The sequence below is a fragment of the Lissotriton vulgaris genome, chromosome 6, assembly GCF_964263255.1.
Source record: "Lissotriton vulgaris chromosome 6, aLisVul1.2, whole genome shotgun sequence".
NCBI classification, from domain to species: Eukaryota; Metazoa; Chordata; class Amphibia; order Caudata; family Salamandridae; genus Lissotriton; species Lissotriton vulgaris.
Window position 1 is genome coordinate 1,166,959,298 of NC_141694.1, and position 17,826 is coordinate 1,166,977,123.

A 17,826-nucleotide genomic window follows, 5' to 3' on the forward strand; every position below is an offset into this window, starting at 1 on the left:
AGCGCAGGGCCGTGGAGGTGTTCTCCGCTCTCCTGTGGTAGCGCTCTCCCTGTAGAGCAACATTCTGTAGGGCGCAGCTCTGCCTCAGTCTTGATAGGTGGCAGTGGCTTGGATGCAGCGCTCCCTCAGGTGCGGCGTTCTCACACTGATTAAGGAACCAACAGACTTGCACTTGCTATTGGTTCCAGGTGACAGCAAGGGACTCTGGGTCACACTTGGTCGAACATCATTTAGGACACAGAGTGAGTGCCTATGAGTGCCTATGCCTGGCAGCTCTTCATATTGTGGGGCTTGTTAACTTTCTTACCTTTGCAACCATCACCTTTTTTTGTTTTTTTTCCGTTGGATTCCAATGAGTGCTATCTGTATTTCTGCAAATTGATTCTACTCAGTTCTGACTGTCTTTCTCAATACAGCCATTTCTCTCCTGTGGAGGTCTCCATAGGTTAACCATGGAAATTGAAAGGGAAACCAGTAAGTGTCATGAAAACGTCTTTGTGAAGTATTGTTTGCATGTTCGTTACATTTCTAAAATATAATTATTAATATTCCCCTGTACAGTCTGATTAAGATTTTGACATCTTATTCCTGTATGAATGCAAAGCATGTTTTGATAAGATCCCTGAGTGGATAAAAACCACAGAGGAAGATCTTTAACTGCTGCTATATGTCTGTATCTCTCTTTCTGTCATTCTTCCTCTCTTTCCCTCCCTTGTCTTTTCTTCCCTGATATTCTCACTGGCTGTACTTCCTCACAGAGGAAATTGGACCTAAGGTAGGTGGACTGACTCTTTCCATTTCTCTCAAAAAGCTGGATACCCTGAGTGATTGCCCTTGGGGCATCACTAAAGGTTTGGGAGCAAGGAAGAATCTACTTGGTCATCCAAAAATCCTTTATCACTCAACAGAGGAGGTCAAACTAGTGGTTAGAAAGATGTCAGTCTAAGGTCCATATCCTGATGAATTTCCCAGCAAATTCTACAGGATCTTCCAATCAGAACCGGTCCCAGATATAATGATCCTACACAAAGCCTTTAAAAACATCAACAAAATGAAACCTTCAATAGATGGGGATGACATTATGATCATCCATAGTAAGGGCAAAGAAAGGACAATAAATGCTTCTCACTGTCCTATTTCCCTACTTATTGAAGACTGTAAAGACTACTTGAAACTCTTTGCAACTAGGTTGGTAGGCATACCTTTGATAATATCAGACGCTTAGCTTATCTTAATGAAATTGTTGACAAAGCAAACAACAGAAAGGTGATGAGTAGCTGTTCAACATGGTATCCATACTATGGATGCAATGAGGTCGCCATACAGACCCACAGGTCTGTGATATTCTCCTGCTTGCAGAAGCTGACCCGGGCTGGCTACTCAGTACAAACTGCGAGAGGTGCCTGACCACTCAGAACTGCTAGGAATAGTGAAGATGTTAGGGCAATATCTAGATCCTTGTAAACCTCCTCTGGGCCTAAGAGTATGCATGTTGTGCTGAGCTTTATTAAGCTTTCCTACGACAAGGACTAAAGTGAGTGATCAAATGCCAGAGGCTAGGGTGATTGTGAATGGGGCCCACTCAAACCAATTCCGCTTATCTGTAGGTATGTATCAGAGGTGTCAAATGGCCTAGAGTGCTTCTGTTCTCCTTGTAGTTCATTATAGCCATAGATCCATGTGTTATCCTCATTAGTGTATAAAATTCATTCAGTTCAGAGGAACACAAACTCTTGTTGTTTGCATGCAACATGAAGTTCTCCCTCAGAGGCCTGGATTCATTGATTCCACTGTGGATGGATCTGCTGAATCAATACTGCGACATCTCTGAGTAATTGTCCACCAATTGACTATGTTTCTGGAACCCAGAAGCATACCTCGAGAAAGGTACCCCATAACTTGATTAGACTTTTGAGAATAAATCTGACCTCCAGGATGGGAAATCTTTACAATGCTCCCATGCCAATACTCAGGGAAACCATTAGGATCAACCTTGTCACGTGTAATCATTTGTACCATACGTAATATTCCCCTTCATAGAGTACAATAGCAGCAACCAAATGTTCATTATTCTACACTTGTTTAATGTTTTTAAGTGCTACCCTTCAGGAAGAGAGAAAAATGCACTAGAGTACATTTACGGAAGCTAATGAAGGTCGTTTGGCAAGGGGGCCAGTTGGACTTGTCACCTCCTTATTGCACATGGGGGGGCTGGAATTCCCAAATATAATAAATTCATTTTTGTGCAGCCCATCTATATATAGTGGGGGAGTAGGTTCAGAAGTAGACATCCAAAACTAATATTGTCCAGGTGACAGCTGCAAGGGGCCTACACGAGTTGTCTCCAGCTCCTCATCAACCACACTCCCATCCTCTTCTGAATACTACTGCATATCAGGAATTGACCCCTTGAAGGCAAATATTCTGCCATTCTACCACCTTCCAGGCACAATTATTTGATGACAACGTACATATACAACGCAACTTCTTTATAATCACTCACTTATCAAACAGACTTCATATCAACTGACTACAAATGAATTCCCCCTCCAGATTTTATATTAATTTCTAAATAGTAACTTGGTTCAAATCTGGAATCAGCCCATCACCATCTTGATATGACATCATTTCCATTGAGACCAACACTCCCCCTGTGCTTCCTCCCCATTCTAATGCCCCCATCTCCAGTAGGGACCAATCTTCAGACAGCCTCTCAGCACTCTTGAATCAATTACACAATTACCTCACCTCAACCAAAAAACAATGCATCAATTTATCTATGCTCTGTAAAAGGCTTTAACAAATACTGTCCTCTATCCACCGCTTCCCCGCTGACACCTATCCAACAAATCTGGAGCTCTCCTAGCATCAAACCAGGATGTTTAAAATGACAGCAGACCTTAGAAAGTGACTCAAGCCTAGTTTGACTCAAGCCTAAAACTTACACAAAACTCGAAACCTATCACAATTTCTCAACAATGCCAAGTCCTCCTACTTCCAAATCATGTTCACCTCTCTCTCTGTTTCCATACCATCTGTTCCTTTCAGGCATCTGATCATCCAATCAAGGGTCTCTCTTTCAAGGCTTTTTTGACCAACCCCTCTATCCAACTGCTCCCTCACACTTGCCATCATTCCAATGTACTTTAAAGTCTTCTGTGGTTCTACCTCACTTAAAAATTCCTAACTCATTATCTCTCCCAACCTACTGTTTGGTGTTTCAACTTCTCTTACTTTAAAAATACTGGTCTTCATGAATCTTATACTACATGTGTCGTCTAACACCCAACTTAATTCTCTCTACTTCTCTCTGATATCAGTGGAAACTGCACATGCATCATACGTTATTGCCACTGCATTTCAAAACCTTCCTTTATCCAAATGAAATAGCCTTGACTTACCTGCTGTTGCTGTTGACACTATTGGTCATACTAATTACTATCCTTTCTCAAGCTGCTAGACACCACCGGCCAACCACATAAAAGGCTTGCATCATACCTTCCTGCCCATTCTTTCTCAGTTGATTGGGACTCCAAGAAATTGACACCTCTCCATTGTGTCTGTAGCACTGATCAACCTCTATCACTGTTGTTTTTCTTTAATGAAAACAATTAATAGATGGCTCTCTATGTGCACACATGCATGTGCATGAGAACACATAGGTGGCCATCTTTCAATGTTTTTGCTGCAATGAATATCACTCCAAGATGGCTGCCCAAGTATGTGGGTGCAAGCCGGTACATCACATGAGGAAAACTTTGAATGTTCCTTTATATCTTTATGAAAAAAAAATCCAGAAGGCCTCCCATGTGTGCGCATTCATGTTCGGCTATTTTTATAATTAATTTTGTGATAAAGTTTTACAAAAAGCATGACAAAACAAAACAAACTAGTTTTTGGCCAATGTCAGATATATTGGCTGTGTCAATAGCTGTTACCCAAGCAATCAGGACTGTCGCTGTTAATGGCTTGGAAAATAGCCATAGATATTTCATTTCTATGAGTGTCAAAATGTGAATATAAACACATTGAGGGGTGGGGAGGACTAAACCCAATACAGACGAAGAAAAAGGCTATGAAAAATATATAAGTATTGAAAAACTGCCCTCACTCACACCCAAATGTGTGTGACATGCTTCATCGTCGGGTCTGCGTACAGAGACTGCCAGCTCTTTTTTGGATATTGTTTACCCCAGTAATGTGCCTACGAGTGAATTAATCATGCACCAGAACCTATCTATGTGTAACATAAATTGGAAAATCATGCCTGCTTCGTACACATACTGATGCTCCCATCTGGAGTCTTGTTTTACTGAGCATTGTGGGAATATTCGCTCCCTGTGATTGGGTTTTTAAAGGATTACCACCTCTCCCAGCGGCGCCCGTAACGATGCCTCTAGGTGGGCTCACTCGTGACGTTTAGCCGCCTGGGATGAGGCATCAGGACTCACGTAAAGATCTAACTACATCTCCTGGCAGCACCACGCACGTAATGACACCTCGACGTGGGCTCACAAGTGACGCTCTGGCCGCCCAGGATCAACTAACGAGTTGCTTTAACCCTTTCGATGCTGATGACGAGCACAGCTCGTCATCACCCACAGGTGTCGTGTGCTGATGACGAGCTGAGCTCGTCATGGTGCCACTAAAATGGCATTTTCCAGCACAGGGGGGGGGAAATGGCCAGCAGCCATGTGGTTAAATGGCGCAGTCAGCTCCATGCCGATATCTTCACGGCGGATCAGAGAGCGGACACAAGTGATGCTGGAGTTACCAGCAGAACAGTAAGAGGGTGTTTTGGGGCCCCGGATGGATAGTTGACCCGGGTAGTTCCCGATGTGTTATATGCTATCGACGGTGATATACTGAAACGGAGGGTTAACCAAAGACTAGATGGCATTTAGGAAGTTCGTATTTTTGCCAGTGAATAACTTATAACAAAGGCAGTTTTTAGAGAATTGAGGTATCATTATTGGGGAACCAGAAACACCTTGTATATTGAGTATGTTTTTCTTCGAACACAGGTTGTGTTCTTTGGAAATCGCCCGCCTGACGCTAGTAAAAGCCTTATGAGATAATAAACTCGGTAAGCCACTCATGCACCAAGAGTATCGGGTGGGGCTGATATGTACACTACATAGTGATGTCATATGCGCAAAGGAACGTTTATCAAATATGTGGGACATGGCAGCGTATCTCCTTGCCTTTTCACACACATATATATATTTTGTGACACGTGTCTCATTTTTAACATAAGCGGTCAAATGCAGACTGGGGGGTATTGTTACACAAAACAACTAGTTTTAGATAATGCCACTGGAACATAATGCTTGCCTGTGGGTACCAATGGGAGCCAGGGGTTCTAGAACCATCAATATATACGAATGCTTGCTGTGGGATACCTCTCCCAATATACAGTATTTTACTGTATTATATCGTATGAATGGCTTTTATTTGTATCTTCTTTTTCTTTCATAGTAATGAAATTCTACGTTGGTGGAAGTACCTTCCACGTGGGTTTCCTCTAACTTGCCAAACTGAGGTAAGAGGAAATCAGTGAGAATCTTGACCTCCTGCCTAAACACTGTTCATCCTTCACATATTTTAATCCTGACCGTGTAACCTATGAATAAAGGGTTAACAGGTATCCATCCATGAGCCAGTTTTAACGAGCACTACCTAACTGCACTTTTTGTCTATCACTCACCCAGTCCTAAATAGTAACACTTTGTTGTGATCACTGACAGTCACATTTGTTTGTCTCTGTTCGTTCTGTATTTTGTGTTTCCCCCTCCCTACGCTCTGCCCCCTGCGTGGCTATGCGGGGGCGTTTTGTAAGCAGACCCGATGAGGAAGCATGTCACACACATTTGTGTGTGAGTGAGGGCAGTTTTTAAAAACTCATATATTTTTCATAGTCTTTTTCTTCGTCTGTATTGGGTTTAGTCCTCCCCACCCCTCTATGTGTTTATATTGATGATTGGGGGTTCGGGGTGGTGGAGTTTCTTTGTCCACCCTCTCCAAATGATGTCAAAAGGTGAAGCCACCGGTGATTTCTGAGTGTGGGCTGATGGGGGAGACTTTCACAGGCCAGTGGTTACGTGGGCAGGAGTGTATGGGAATATTTCAAAGTTCTGTTTCTTTCAAAACTTCCAAAATTCTAAATACCTCTTTGACTCACTCATCACTCAATCATCAAAGCAAATAGCAAAAAAGTGTAGTAACTATTTTTGGAAAAAAGATGTAGCTACTTACCCGCAAAACACTTCTAAAGCACCCAATTAGACTCATGACAATCCAGCCATATGAAAAGGCAGCATTTCTTCAGTTTGATTGCGGTTAGTATTTTTGGATATTTCACTGCCTTCTCCTTGGATGATTGAGCCAATAGTCTTCGCAAAGGTGTTCTTTTTCACTCCACGATGCATAAGTGTGTGTGCTGTAATTCCTACTTCAGTATAAAGTGAAGTTACAAAATACCACTTCCAGTTTTCTCCATTAATCGAAAGGTAAATGTGCTTTTATACTGGCAGTTGCAAAACAGATTACATCAATTTTACAGCACTATAAAATGTGCAAGGTGAACGTGTCTATTCCATTCTGGTTTTCTCAGTTAATTTTTGGCATTACTCTAGCAAATTTGTATTACCTGCACTCCCGACTAATTTCGAAATCAATAAAATCATGTACTAAATAAAAAAAAATTAAATGTGGTACCTGTTCCATTTTCGATTTTCTCTCTTCTCGAAAGCATGAAAATCGAGGTCACTTCGTCCAATTGTGAGCAACATGTTTCCTCTGATTGGAAATATCCAAAAATCTGAAAAAAACACGTATTTCAAGTTACACACGATTGCACTTCTATGATAACTTTTGCGTGACATTCAAAACTTCATTAGTTTAGGACATAAGGAACTACTTTTGGCTTAATTGAAATATAACCCTTCCTTTATATTCTGTGCAAATTTTTGTAATATTAAATTTAATAACCTGCTTCTAATATACTTTTCTACAACACTTTGCATATTCATAAGGCTATAAATCACAATCGTTTCTATTCTAAGTTAATACTGCTAGTTTAGTGTCGGATTAACCCTTGCGAAGGCAGTCGAAATTTCGGGCCCCCCCTCAAAAATTATCTCCCAATACGTTTTTAATGTTACCAACCAACAATTTTACTAAACCAATTTTATTACCCAGAACTAAAAATGTATGGTATTGAACACAAATAAATTAGAAACAATTTAAGAAAGCTTGATTGTAATTTTCTTTCAAGATCAATATTGTTTAAATCCTTAGTCACGGAGCCCCTAACAGGAGTGAGGCCCATAGTTCGGTTGTTACACAAGGTTGGCTGCCAACAGAAAGGGTGATCACAAAACAAGGTTAGAAGATGTGCATGAGGAAGGTAGTGTGTCTCTAATTTAGGGGTTGATTACGATGCTGGGCGGACCGCCATCATTGCTGTGTTTGCTACCGCCCGCCAGTCATGCGGCGGCCCCACCACTGCAATTACAATGCGCCCACCAGTATGGCGGGTGTGAGAAGTTGGCCTGGTATATGCTGTCCACTATTCTAGTGGGTACCTTGCACCAGACCATACAACCCTAATTGATGGTAGGTTTAAAGACAACCTATATAGAAAGCTATGCCAGTGGTAGCTGTGGAGAGCAGCCTTCAGGCTAAGTCTTAAAGGAATGTAAAGCAGCTTGTTTTACCACTCTATAATCTCATGAATGGCCAAATGAAACGAGAACCACACCAGGTATATATATAACATATATGTATTTATTCTAAACACATTCTCTAGTCTCTTTATGAGGCTATAGGTAAAAGTACATACAGTAAACTTATTTAGCACACAATAAATTAGCACAATATACGTTGAGCCCTAGGGGCGTACCAAACCATATATTAAGAAAGTGGTATAAGAACCGCGATTGACATAGATACGAGGCCTAGAGCCTTCAGAACTGCTGGGGCCACCAGGATCCACCCAAGATGGTGACACAGGGGACCCACGGGGACGCGTGCAGTGTCTAAAAACAGCCACGAAGCAGTATTAACTTCTACGGGGGAAGTCGTCGTTGGAAAATTACTGATTAAGGACACTTGGTAGAGGACCTGGAGCAAACCCCTTTAGAACTAGGCATTTCTAGAGTCAATACCCACGGGAGCACTGGAGTACTCGAGTTACCTCACCCAGGGAAGTCGGTGCATAGGCGTCTTTTGATGTTGGGTCTCGTCGTCGTTGTCAATGGCGAGCTAATGCAAAGTGCTGCTGGCGACCAAGTCGAAAGTGTCCGGGTGGATCCAAGGGTGGATAGAAGATCTGAAGAACGTGAAAGGAGAGGGGACATGGTCTGGGTCACTTGTCAGTGACCAGGAAGGCGATAAGCGGATGCCCACCAATGTCGGGTGCTTTCAGATGAAGAAGGTGAAGCTTGACTCTTCAGCCACGAGGACCAGGAGGCATGGAAGACAACCATGCACTGGATTAAAGCTGCCCCATGAAGAATGCCGAGTGCGGCAGTGTCGGTGTCCGGATTGGACCCAACAAGCCTTGGCAACAGCAACCCACGCAGAAGCAAAGATTGGCTCCGGTGCAGACCAGCACAATCTGAGGGACTCACCACTCTAAGAGGGCCAGGCCACATCTGGAGCAACCTGGAATGCCCAAGAAACAGACAAGTTACCTTCGTGGGGACCCACCAGTTGATAGATCAGGGATCGTGAAGGAGCCTCAAGTGGAAATGCTTTAAGCGGGCCAACAGAACACTTGTGGAGTCTAGGCCCACAATCTTCAGTGAAAATGGTGCACAGTGCTTGGACTACAAGTAGCCCAATGCACAACTTCGGGAAAGCTCTGGAAGTTGATCCACTTGCAAATGTGCACTGTGTCCAGGAGTTCTGGTTCCAGGTCACTTTTGAGGGCTGCGGGTCTCAGCTTTGCTGGAATTTCGTGTCAGGCCTCAGAGAAGTCGGGAAGTCTATGTCCTGAGTCGCAAATCCATTGGGACCCGGCGGGAGACTTGGAAATGCAGACCGGTAAGATGCTTTGTTGGTGCCTGTTTCAACAGGGGAGTCAGTCCTTGACCCCAAGGGAGATTCTTCCATCTTCTAGACAAAATAGAATGTCAAAGTTCGAAAATTGGCACCAGATGCTTTTACACTTTTTTGTATCATTAACTTTTTAAGGGCTGCATTCATATTAAGGAATACAAGGGGTAGCGGTAATTCGTAGATCCCTTGTTACAATCACCTATTACTTTTAAGAATGGCTTCCACGTCTGTAGACAAATTTGATTGATGAGGGACAGGCGCAATGTAGTGTGCATTTTCTGTTAACCTATTGATGGAAATTCTATCATATGGATTTTAAACGATGTATTATTAATTCTTATTATGTTTGTACCTTTGACCTGTTTTGAATAGCTTGTTGCTTTTATGGTATTTTTCATTTACCGAATAAAGTAAGAAAAAAAAAAGAAAGAATACACCTACTCAGCACCAATACACTAAAGCCTGTCTGGGAGGTGGTTATACCTCCCTCTGATAGGAAACCTATTGTCCAGGCCTACCCAGCAGCATGAGGTCAGACTCGTGTCTGTGGCTGCATCATCCATTTTGTGATGCTGGGGCTCTTTTAAACTATTAAAGGGTAGGTTAGTGTGTACATGTCTTCTCCCTCTAGAAGGGTGGAATTCTGCCCCGGGGGTGGGGGGTGCTTAGTATTCCAAAGTGTTTGACATCAAATACGACATGTTTCCATGCAGCCATTCCAAAGTTAGCATTTACCGCAAGGTTATAATGCACTTAAGATTATGGTCTGGCTGCATCACAGAACAGCATCAGAGAATTGATTCCGAAAGCTGCAGAGGGGTCCGGCTCATGCATGGGTACCCTCTCACACAAAACCAAGCTTTCTGCCTTCAGGATTGATAAGGCATGCCATAGCAGTGACTGATAGGTTTATATGTGTCAGTGATTAAAGGTTGATATAGGTAACTTATATTTTAGTAAGGGGCGCATGCGCCAACTTACCCAGGTTGCAGTAGCAGACCTGTGGTGCCATTTTGGAAGGCTTCCCAGGACTGGCATAATATATGCTTCAGCCCCTGGTAGGCCTCTGGGGTACCTATGCCCTTAGTACCTAAGGTACTATATACAAGTAGCTCACAAGGGTTACCCAGCAACCAATCTGGAGTGTACCTAAAGTACATGCAATCAATTTATAGAGGAAGCAGCAAGGCTGGGGTCCTGGATAGCAGGGCCCCAGCCAGACTAAAGTTGAAAAACAGTGAAACACCAGCAAAAAGTGGGGGTAACCAGAGTAAGCAGATCCTACTCTCCTACAGCGGGCGCCTCCAGGGCATTTAACATTGCCTGATGGTGCTGCCGGCTGCAATACCTTATGCAATGTCAAAATGTCATTCTGTGCATTTCCCTGCACTACGTGGCAGGTACCATGCGGTGCCTGCAACGAAGTGCAGGGAAATGCAGAGGAGGTCAGTGCAGCAACACCCCCCGAAGACAAGGCCCCCAAACACGTTCCCCACCAGCCCTTCCATGGCGGTAACACCACCATGGAAAGGTTTGCTGACGCCAGCATTGTAATCTGGTGGCTGGTGTCTGCTAGGCACAGCCACCATTTACCAAGTCCTGTCCGCTCTTCCAGGCAATCCTAACGATTTCCTGTGGCGGAAGCATGGCGGGTGGTCTTTGCACCTGCCACACTTGCGGAACGATTCCCCCACCATTATAATGTGGCAGGAGGAAATTGGCAATCAGATGGCAGAAGGCAAGCCACTGCACAGCTGGCGGGTTTTCCGCCATCCTAATTACCCCCTTAGTGTGGTATAACGTTTCATGAAAAGCATGTAATGCTGCAGAGTAAATTATTTAGTAGTTCTAACAGGTGCAATGGAGATTCCTGTCCCTCTGCTGGAAAGTGCTTGTACAAGTCCATTAAAATGCATTATCAATATTAAGCAGAAGTATTGTCCAAATACAAGTAGAGAAGTGCTGCTATGAAAGTGCTGTTACTTTTCCCTTCAGAGTTCAGCTGTGTTTTTGAGAAGTTCTGGCACTTTCTGAGAAAATGCAGCATATATCCTGTTAGAAGCTATTACATTCCTCCCAAAAACAGGGCGAGTATGCTTACAAGCTATAAAGTGTGTCAATCCGATTGGACTGTCTGGCCCTGGGTCTTTAAATTTACTGCAGGTCTACACTGCTTCTCAATGTTTGTTTGGGTTGAGGCCAGAGCTTCCTTGGGGCAGCTCTCACAGTATTCTTTTGTCCTCATCTTAAGGCACATATCTTCTTCTGGGAATCCCTGGAGCACTTGAATGCGAAGCCTCTGTTACATCTGCCATTTGAACATAAGTCTTGAAATGTTGCCGGCTCCAATAGGCCTCTATGTGCAACTGGTGCCTTGGACTCCTTGAAGACAGCTTGCTTGCACCATGTTCTATGTGGCAAACTGATTTTTGCACACCTCTACTGTTCAGGAGTCTAAAGAAAGCGGTGGTTCCAATTTGCCGGATAGCTTTAATGTCCTGAAGGGGGCTTCAGTGAACTCATTGCTGTGATAAAAGCAAGCCATTGCTGGGATCTGTTTCCTGAATCCTAATTCCGGGATCCACAAAAGGAGCAGAGAAGACATGGACAGTGAGGAGCTGGGCGCGCATTTGCTCTTGGGAAAGGACAAATAGTAAAGCCAAGTAGCTCAGCAGAATGCTGCAAGCCCTGTTGATCTACAAAAATGACTCATAAGCTGTGGGTGCCAGAGGTGCTAAGATCCCCACCTGAACACTGTGTTACCTGAGGTGATGGGGATCTTACTTTCCCAAGAAAATAACAGAAAGCCACCTGATCCTCAGCATGCAACTGGGAAGTCTGGAGGTGCTGCTGATGGCCATGAAACTGAGCTGACTTCCCTGGGCACCAAGCCCTTTCAACAGAGTGTCTGGACACTGTCAGCTTAAAACTGTGAACATAAGATGATGGTGATGTTCATGGATGAGTTCCCACTTGTGCTTTATCTCTACTCAAGTTGGCCCTACTTTAATTTACTGGCCCTTTACACTTTGATGTAGTAGGAATGAGGTAAATGGTGATGGTCCGGGAGTTTCAGTGGGTTCACAGGCCAGCTAGATAATCCCCATTAAGGGGCTACCTCCACTGCTTTGTGTTGAGTGATGACAACCCGCCTGATTTTAGAGCATGTTCATTATAGCTTTGTGGCTCATCTTTATGGTTGAGGTTGGAGTAAATTCAATCCAGGAGCAGGGTGGGCTTTTGTTGTTTTTGGATTCAGGAATAGGGATACCTGTTATTTTTAGAGCTAATTACTATCAGATGTGTTCCACCTCTTGAGTTTTCCAACACAGCTTTACAATATGAAGGGAAGTGGATGTCAGGATAGACTGAGATTCCCAATGGAGTGACCGCACAGCTGGGTATGGCAAGTCTTGCGTATGATAATGACTCCTGGAATTGGGAGAAATATAGAGATCATTACTTGACATATCAGAGGATTGACCAGGCCGGCCACATGATAGAGCGCAGGTTCACCTGCCGGTCTTAACATACTAACCTGGGCCCATATAAAAAACTATATAAACAATTGAACAGGTAAACCTACACTCATTTATACTGATGTTTGTTTTACCAATCAGGACCTATACCATTTGACTTACCAATCCTAGTCACCGGTACCTAGAGTCCTAAGGGATCAAGGGAGTTAGCAAGAAAATAGGTAGTAAAATAACATTTGCACTCATATAATAACCACAGACTCGGGAAAGGTTTAAATTCTTTATCTAATGTAAATTAGTAAATATCAGTGTCCATACTACATTAATTGAAACTTGTTCAATCAACAAGAATATGATTATGGTAAGATGAAATGAGAAACATTCATTAAGCATTGAAACACAGGGATGGTAGAAAAAGGAAAACAGTACAATGACGAACCCACATTAATTATATTTACCTAGAATGGTGTGATGACCAACCTGGCCATGGGCTGGATCAAAGGACAGAATCCCAAAGTGCAGGTGTCAGCAGGAAAGAATAGGTTCAAACCAGAATCAGGACAGGTACAGACCAAATTGGATCAAGACAGGACTACCTCAGGCTAAGACCGGCACCCACAGCTAACGTGCTACGCCTGCGTTGCACTTTCTCTGCAGCCAACAGTCAAACCCCGCTTGGGTCTTCAAATCTCCCTTTCCAGTAACCCCGATTGGGTTATCGATTCTTCTGACAAGTGCTCTGCCTACACCTCTGTTCTCGATTGCCTATTGAGTGCGTTAGGTCAGTGACAGGTCAGCTATTTGGACAAGTCGGACAAATTAACTAGCTAAGCCTACTCTAGGTATACTATTTTCCAGGGCAGTGTAACACCCCCAATGTTGCAAGTGTAAGGATTCCCAATTTTGATTAGACAAAAGGATGAGGAGAGGTCATCACACCATACCAAATTGATACTTTTCTTCTGAATATTTAAATTAGCATTCCCGCACATCAATTTATTTTCCCATGTGTTTTTATTCCACCCAGCAATTGAAAGTTCTTATAGAAAATACAATGTTAACAGTTTGTCTTCCGCTTGGAGTCATCAGGTTAGGTTCCCAGGCGCATCTCAGTCAAGACTGTTCTTGGCATTCATTCAATGCCATGACTCGAGTGTTTCTGGATTCTGGTGCGCATGTGCGGATGTGTGTTGCAAAATGGAATTACAGTTACATCTTAGACCCAAACATGAGCTAGTAGCAAAGTAGAAAAGAAACAGTTTTAGAAAAAAGAATAAATGAATATTCTGTATACCACTTATCTCTACTCTATTCCCATTATTTTATTTGAAGTATTGCGTTTAGTGTTTAGGCAGAACAAACAGCTTAGCAAAAGCAGCAGTGCAAGCTTCATGCATGCTGTAACACAAAGCAGCCATCTTAGTTCTAGTGCGCAGAAGCAAAAGTTTCCCTCCAAGCAAGGTAGTACGTCATGTCATGTGAGTATGACAGACGCATGCACAGTAGGAAATCCCACGTAGCAGCAGCCATTTTAATGCAAGTGGATTATAGTTAGTAAAAGCACATAAACAAGTTTCCCCTAGATGCTAATAACATTGTGTGGTGCAATTATTAGTACACAAAACATGATTATTATTACATTAATAGTTATTTTGAAAGGGTTGAGTCCAAGCAAGTCACTTTACGTGCGAATCCTTGCTCCATCACACATACCATAAACTAATGTAAAAAATGGCATGAGGTACATTTAATCTTCATGTAAGAAACCCGCTTGCCTAGAGGGAAGACAGCAGGCTACTCCGAAGATGAGGGACCAGTTATCTTGTACGGCCTATTCTTCAAACGTGAGGGGAATTCAGATTTTTGTTTGGGCAGGGATGATATTCCAACAGGATGATGTTACCACAAACCCGAGATGGGGTATGAAATACTGTGTGGTCATGCACATGTGTACCCTGTTAGACTAATGAATGCATATGCCCCAAATGCAAGCCCCATTTAATTTCTCTCGTCATTTATTGTCCAGTACTGCAAACAGGGGTAGCAGGTCATCCGGTGGTACATAGGGGATCTAAACTGCACCCTTTATCAGGTACTGGAAAAGTTGTAGGCACTCAGTCCTTTGCCTAGGGTAGTACAACCTCTGTGAGTTTACACTTGCCCCACCTGCCTAGATTGCAGATTATTGTTATGCCTATAGTTCGGATTAAAGCTAGAAGGGCATAGGGGACACAAAAAATCAACAAAACAATTGCCAGCAAAGTTAACTACAGTTACAAATGCATGAGCTACTTCTTTCCTGTAATTGTGATTGGTATTTGTGTATCTCTGTCCTTTGATGTGAGCCAATGCTCCTTCTCAGTCCGCGGGCAACCAGTGTATTATGGACTAATTCCCACAGGATTTTGCCTTTTCCCCATTTTTATAACCTTCTGTTTTAGATCATTTTGCAAGCGATGGAGACACCTATAGAGGACCATAATCTGAATTGATACAGAACGGTGCAGCCGAGGAAATTAATTTAAAGTGTATCTAAATATTGCAAAGAATACATTGTTTACCTAGTGAAATATATTCTCTCTGTCACAAAGCCCTCAAGAACAGTGGACTGTTGAGACCACTATTGAAGACAATGGAGTAGGTCTGGGCTTATAATGGCTGATATAAGCCTGAAACTCCAACATTCAAATATCTGTATTCATACTGCCCCCCTTTTACATTAGAACATTCTACCTTTAGTGGGCTGAATGCTCTATTAGCCTTATCGCCCTTCTACCTTGGGCTATACCGGTTGTTAAAGGCCTTCACCCTCGTTATAGGCCCTCGTAGGGAGCTCAAGTCATTAACTTGGGTTAACCAGTACAGACCTCGGATGAGGGTTATAAGGCTACATTAGAACACTGGAATGTTGGGAGCTCCATTGAAAACAATGGAGTGCTCTGGGCTTCTAATTGCTGATTGAAGCCCAGAGCTCCAACATTCCAGAGTTGTCTTTTACAGCTGTTGCTGTGAACAAAGGCCTCACTGAGCCCGAGGAGATTTCAATCCCCTCGGGCTCTGTGAGGTTTTTGTTCTATTTGTTAGAAAATACTGCCCCCTGGTGACGGAATGTTAGATATGCCTTATAGTCCTCTGTAGCTGGGCTATACCGGCATTAAAGTCCTGCTCCCTTGCTAAAGGCCCTCGCCTTCGACTCAGGCCTTTAACGTTGGGGTAGGCAACTAATGGCAGGTATAGCCTGCTCCGGCGGGCTATAATGCTATATTGTGGCATTCTGATCCTATAGAATGAAAATGTTTCTTGGGCTGAAAAGCAAGGTTGCTTAATAACTAGTACATAGAAAACACTGTTAAACTCACAATAGAAGTGTTCCCCCTTTTCTCTGTGCTGAAGTGCTGATATGGTACTAACCACTGGTATATCCATAGTCTGCGTGACAGCACGTCTCGCTCTAAATGTATTCATGTTCTTTTTAGTTTTGCCCAGTACACACAAGTGTCCATAGGCAATGACCTAATAACCTTCTAAAAGAAAATTGAGCGAATCAAATCAGAGTTTCATTTTTATTATGAAGGGCAACTGTGCAACCAGTTAAACAAATTCTTCAGAATGGCTTCAGACACAAGAACATTCAGACATATCAGAAATTATTTATTCACAACTCTCTGTGCAACCTGGAAGGAAACTGGGCACAATGTGTAACTTTAATCAGGAGTATACAAGTCTAGCAAATTAGACATTGCTCAGTACACACCTTGCTAATCTGGATTTATCGCAAAGCCCAAGTTGGAAAATGCCTCCTTGGCTGCCTAAAGACAGTACTCGCTCTTAATATTACACTCTTGTTCCTTTTCCTTGTGCAAGTCAATAGTAACTGAGGTCACCTCACCTCCTGACAGGAACTTTTATTGCGAGGTAACTCGACAAGTATTGGCAAAGCCAATAGTCTGACTTTAATGCCAGAACACATGCTCAGAAATGCACATTCAAATGCAGTCGGCATGTTTTAGCACATTATTGTAGATCTGTTATGGTAATGAAATTGTAGTAATGCTCCATGTTGAATAAAGTTAGTGTGAACTAGAAGATTCTGCACAAAACAAAGTAAATAAAAATGCTGCAAGCTTTGCAAGAACTGAGGTTCTAACATCAAGAGTACTTATATAATGTTCTTTTACTTTGGTATTGATTTCCTCCTACCTAAACGGTGCTCCTAAAGTTAGTTAAAAACGAAGACAGACTAATTACAAGCAAAGGTCAGTATCAGTCCTTGACAAAACCAAAGACTAACATAACTTGCTAAACCCACATTTAGCCACATTAACTTTTATCTAATAATATTAGGGATGCTCTGCAAATTGCAACTAACAATATGCCAGGAAAATGATTGATTCTTTTACATATCATTTAGTATTTGAAACAGTGAGATACCTGTAATACAAAGGAAATTAAACAGGGTAGAGACTGTACATTTACAGTTTCGATTTAAATCCTAGGCGATAATCATTGTTCCACCAGGATGGCAGAGGAAATTACTCCATCTCCCTAAACAAGGGACCACCCACCACATTTATAAATGACCGTCAAGGTGGCTGTCATTTAATAAGCATTGTCAAGAACCACTGAAACAGCGGTTATTTTCTATATATTTTGCTGTTTGTTGCAGGGCTCCATCTATATGACGGAGCCCTGCACCAAAAAGGTTTCTTTTTTTCTTTTTCAAAAAGAAAATTAAGAAACAGAATTGTATTTTGAAAATAAAAAAATTAAAATGCTTTCCTCACTTATGGGAATCCTGTCCCATGACGAAGGAAGTATCTAGCAGTTTTCACTGCCCCTTACTGCCAAGGGGTTTTCTTTGCTGTGACAGGTGAAAAAGAATGATCTGTTATTCCGCCCATCTAAATTATCACATGTTCTTGTGAATATCCCCCTATGTTTGTCCATTACAAGTAATACGTACACAACCTTCCCTTTCATGGGAACCAAGTACTGCATTGTTGCACTTGAATCTCCCAGGGCAGTGAAGGAGAGTCGGCCAAGGCCTGCTCAGGGAAGGTGGTGTGATCTAGTATCCCATTTTACATTACAAACAACACAGAATAAATTAGTGCCCAGTAAGTACTTTTTCTTATAAAACAGGAAAAGTATTTTATTATGAGCAAACTACTGAATACTATGTATAAATTTACAAATATCTACAAGCAGGAAGATAGAAGACCTATGAAGACACTCTTCTGATTGTTCATACCCCGAGTGAGCTCTGAACTCTAAGACCACAGTA

General features: G+C 42.5%; 1 protein-coding gene across 1 annotated transcript in view; it reads right to left on the reverse strand.

Annotated features, from left to right (window-relative positions):
* The window catches only part of WDR64 (WD repeat domain 64), a 2,246,160-nt gene that overhangs the window by 2,057,341 nt on the left and 170,993 nt on the right, over positions 1-17,826 (reverse strand). The window contains exon 4 of the mRNA XM_086925751.1: positions 6,718-6,820. Within this exon, the coding sequence (XP_086781877.1) occupies positions 6,718-6,820 (103 nt within the window). The remainder of the gene's footprint in view (positions 1-6,717; positions 6,821-17,826) is intronic.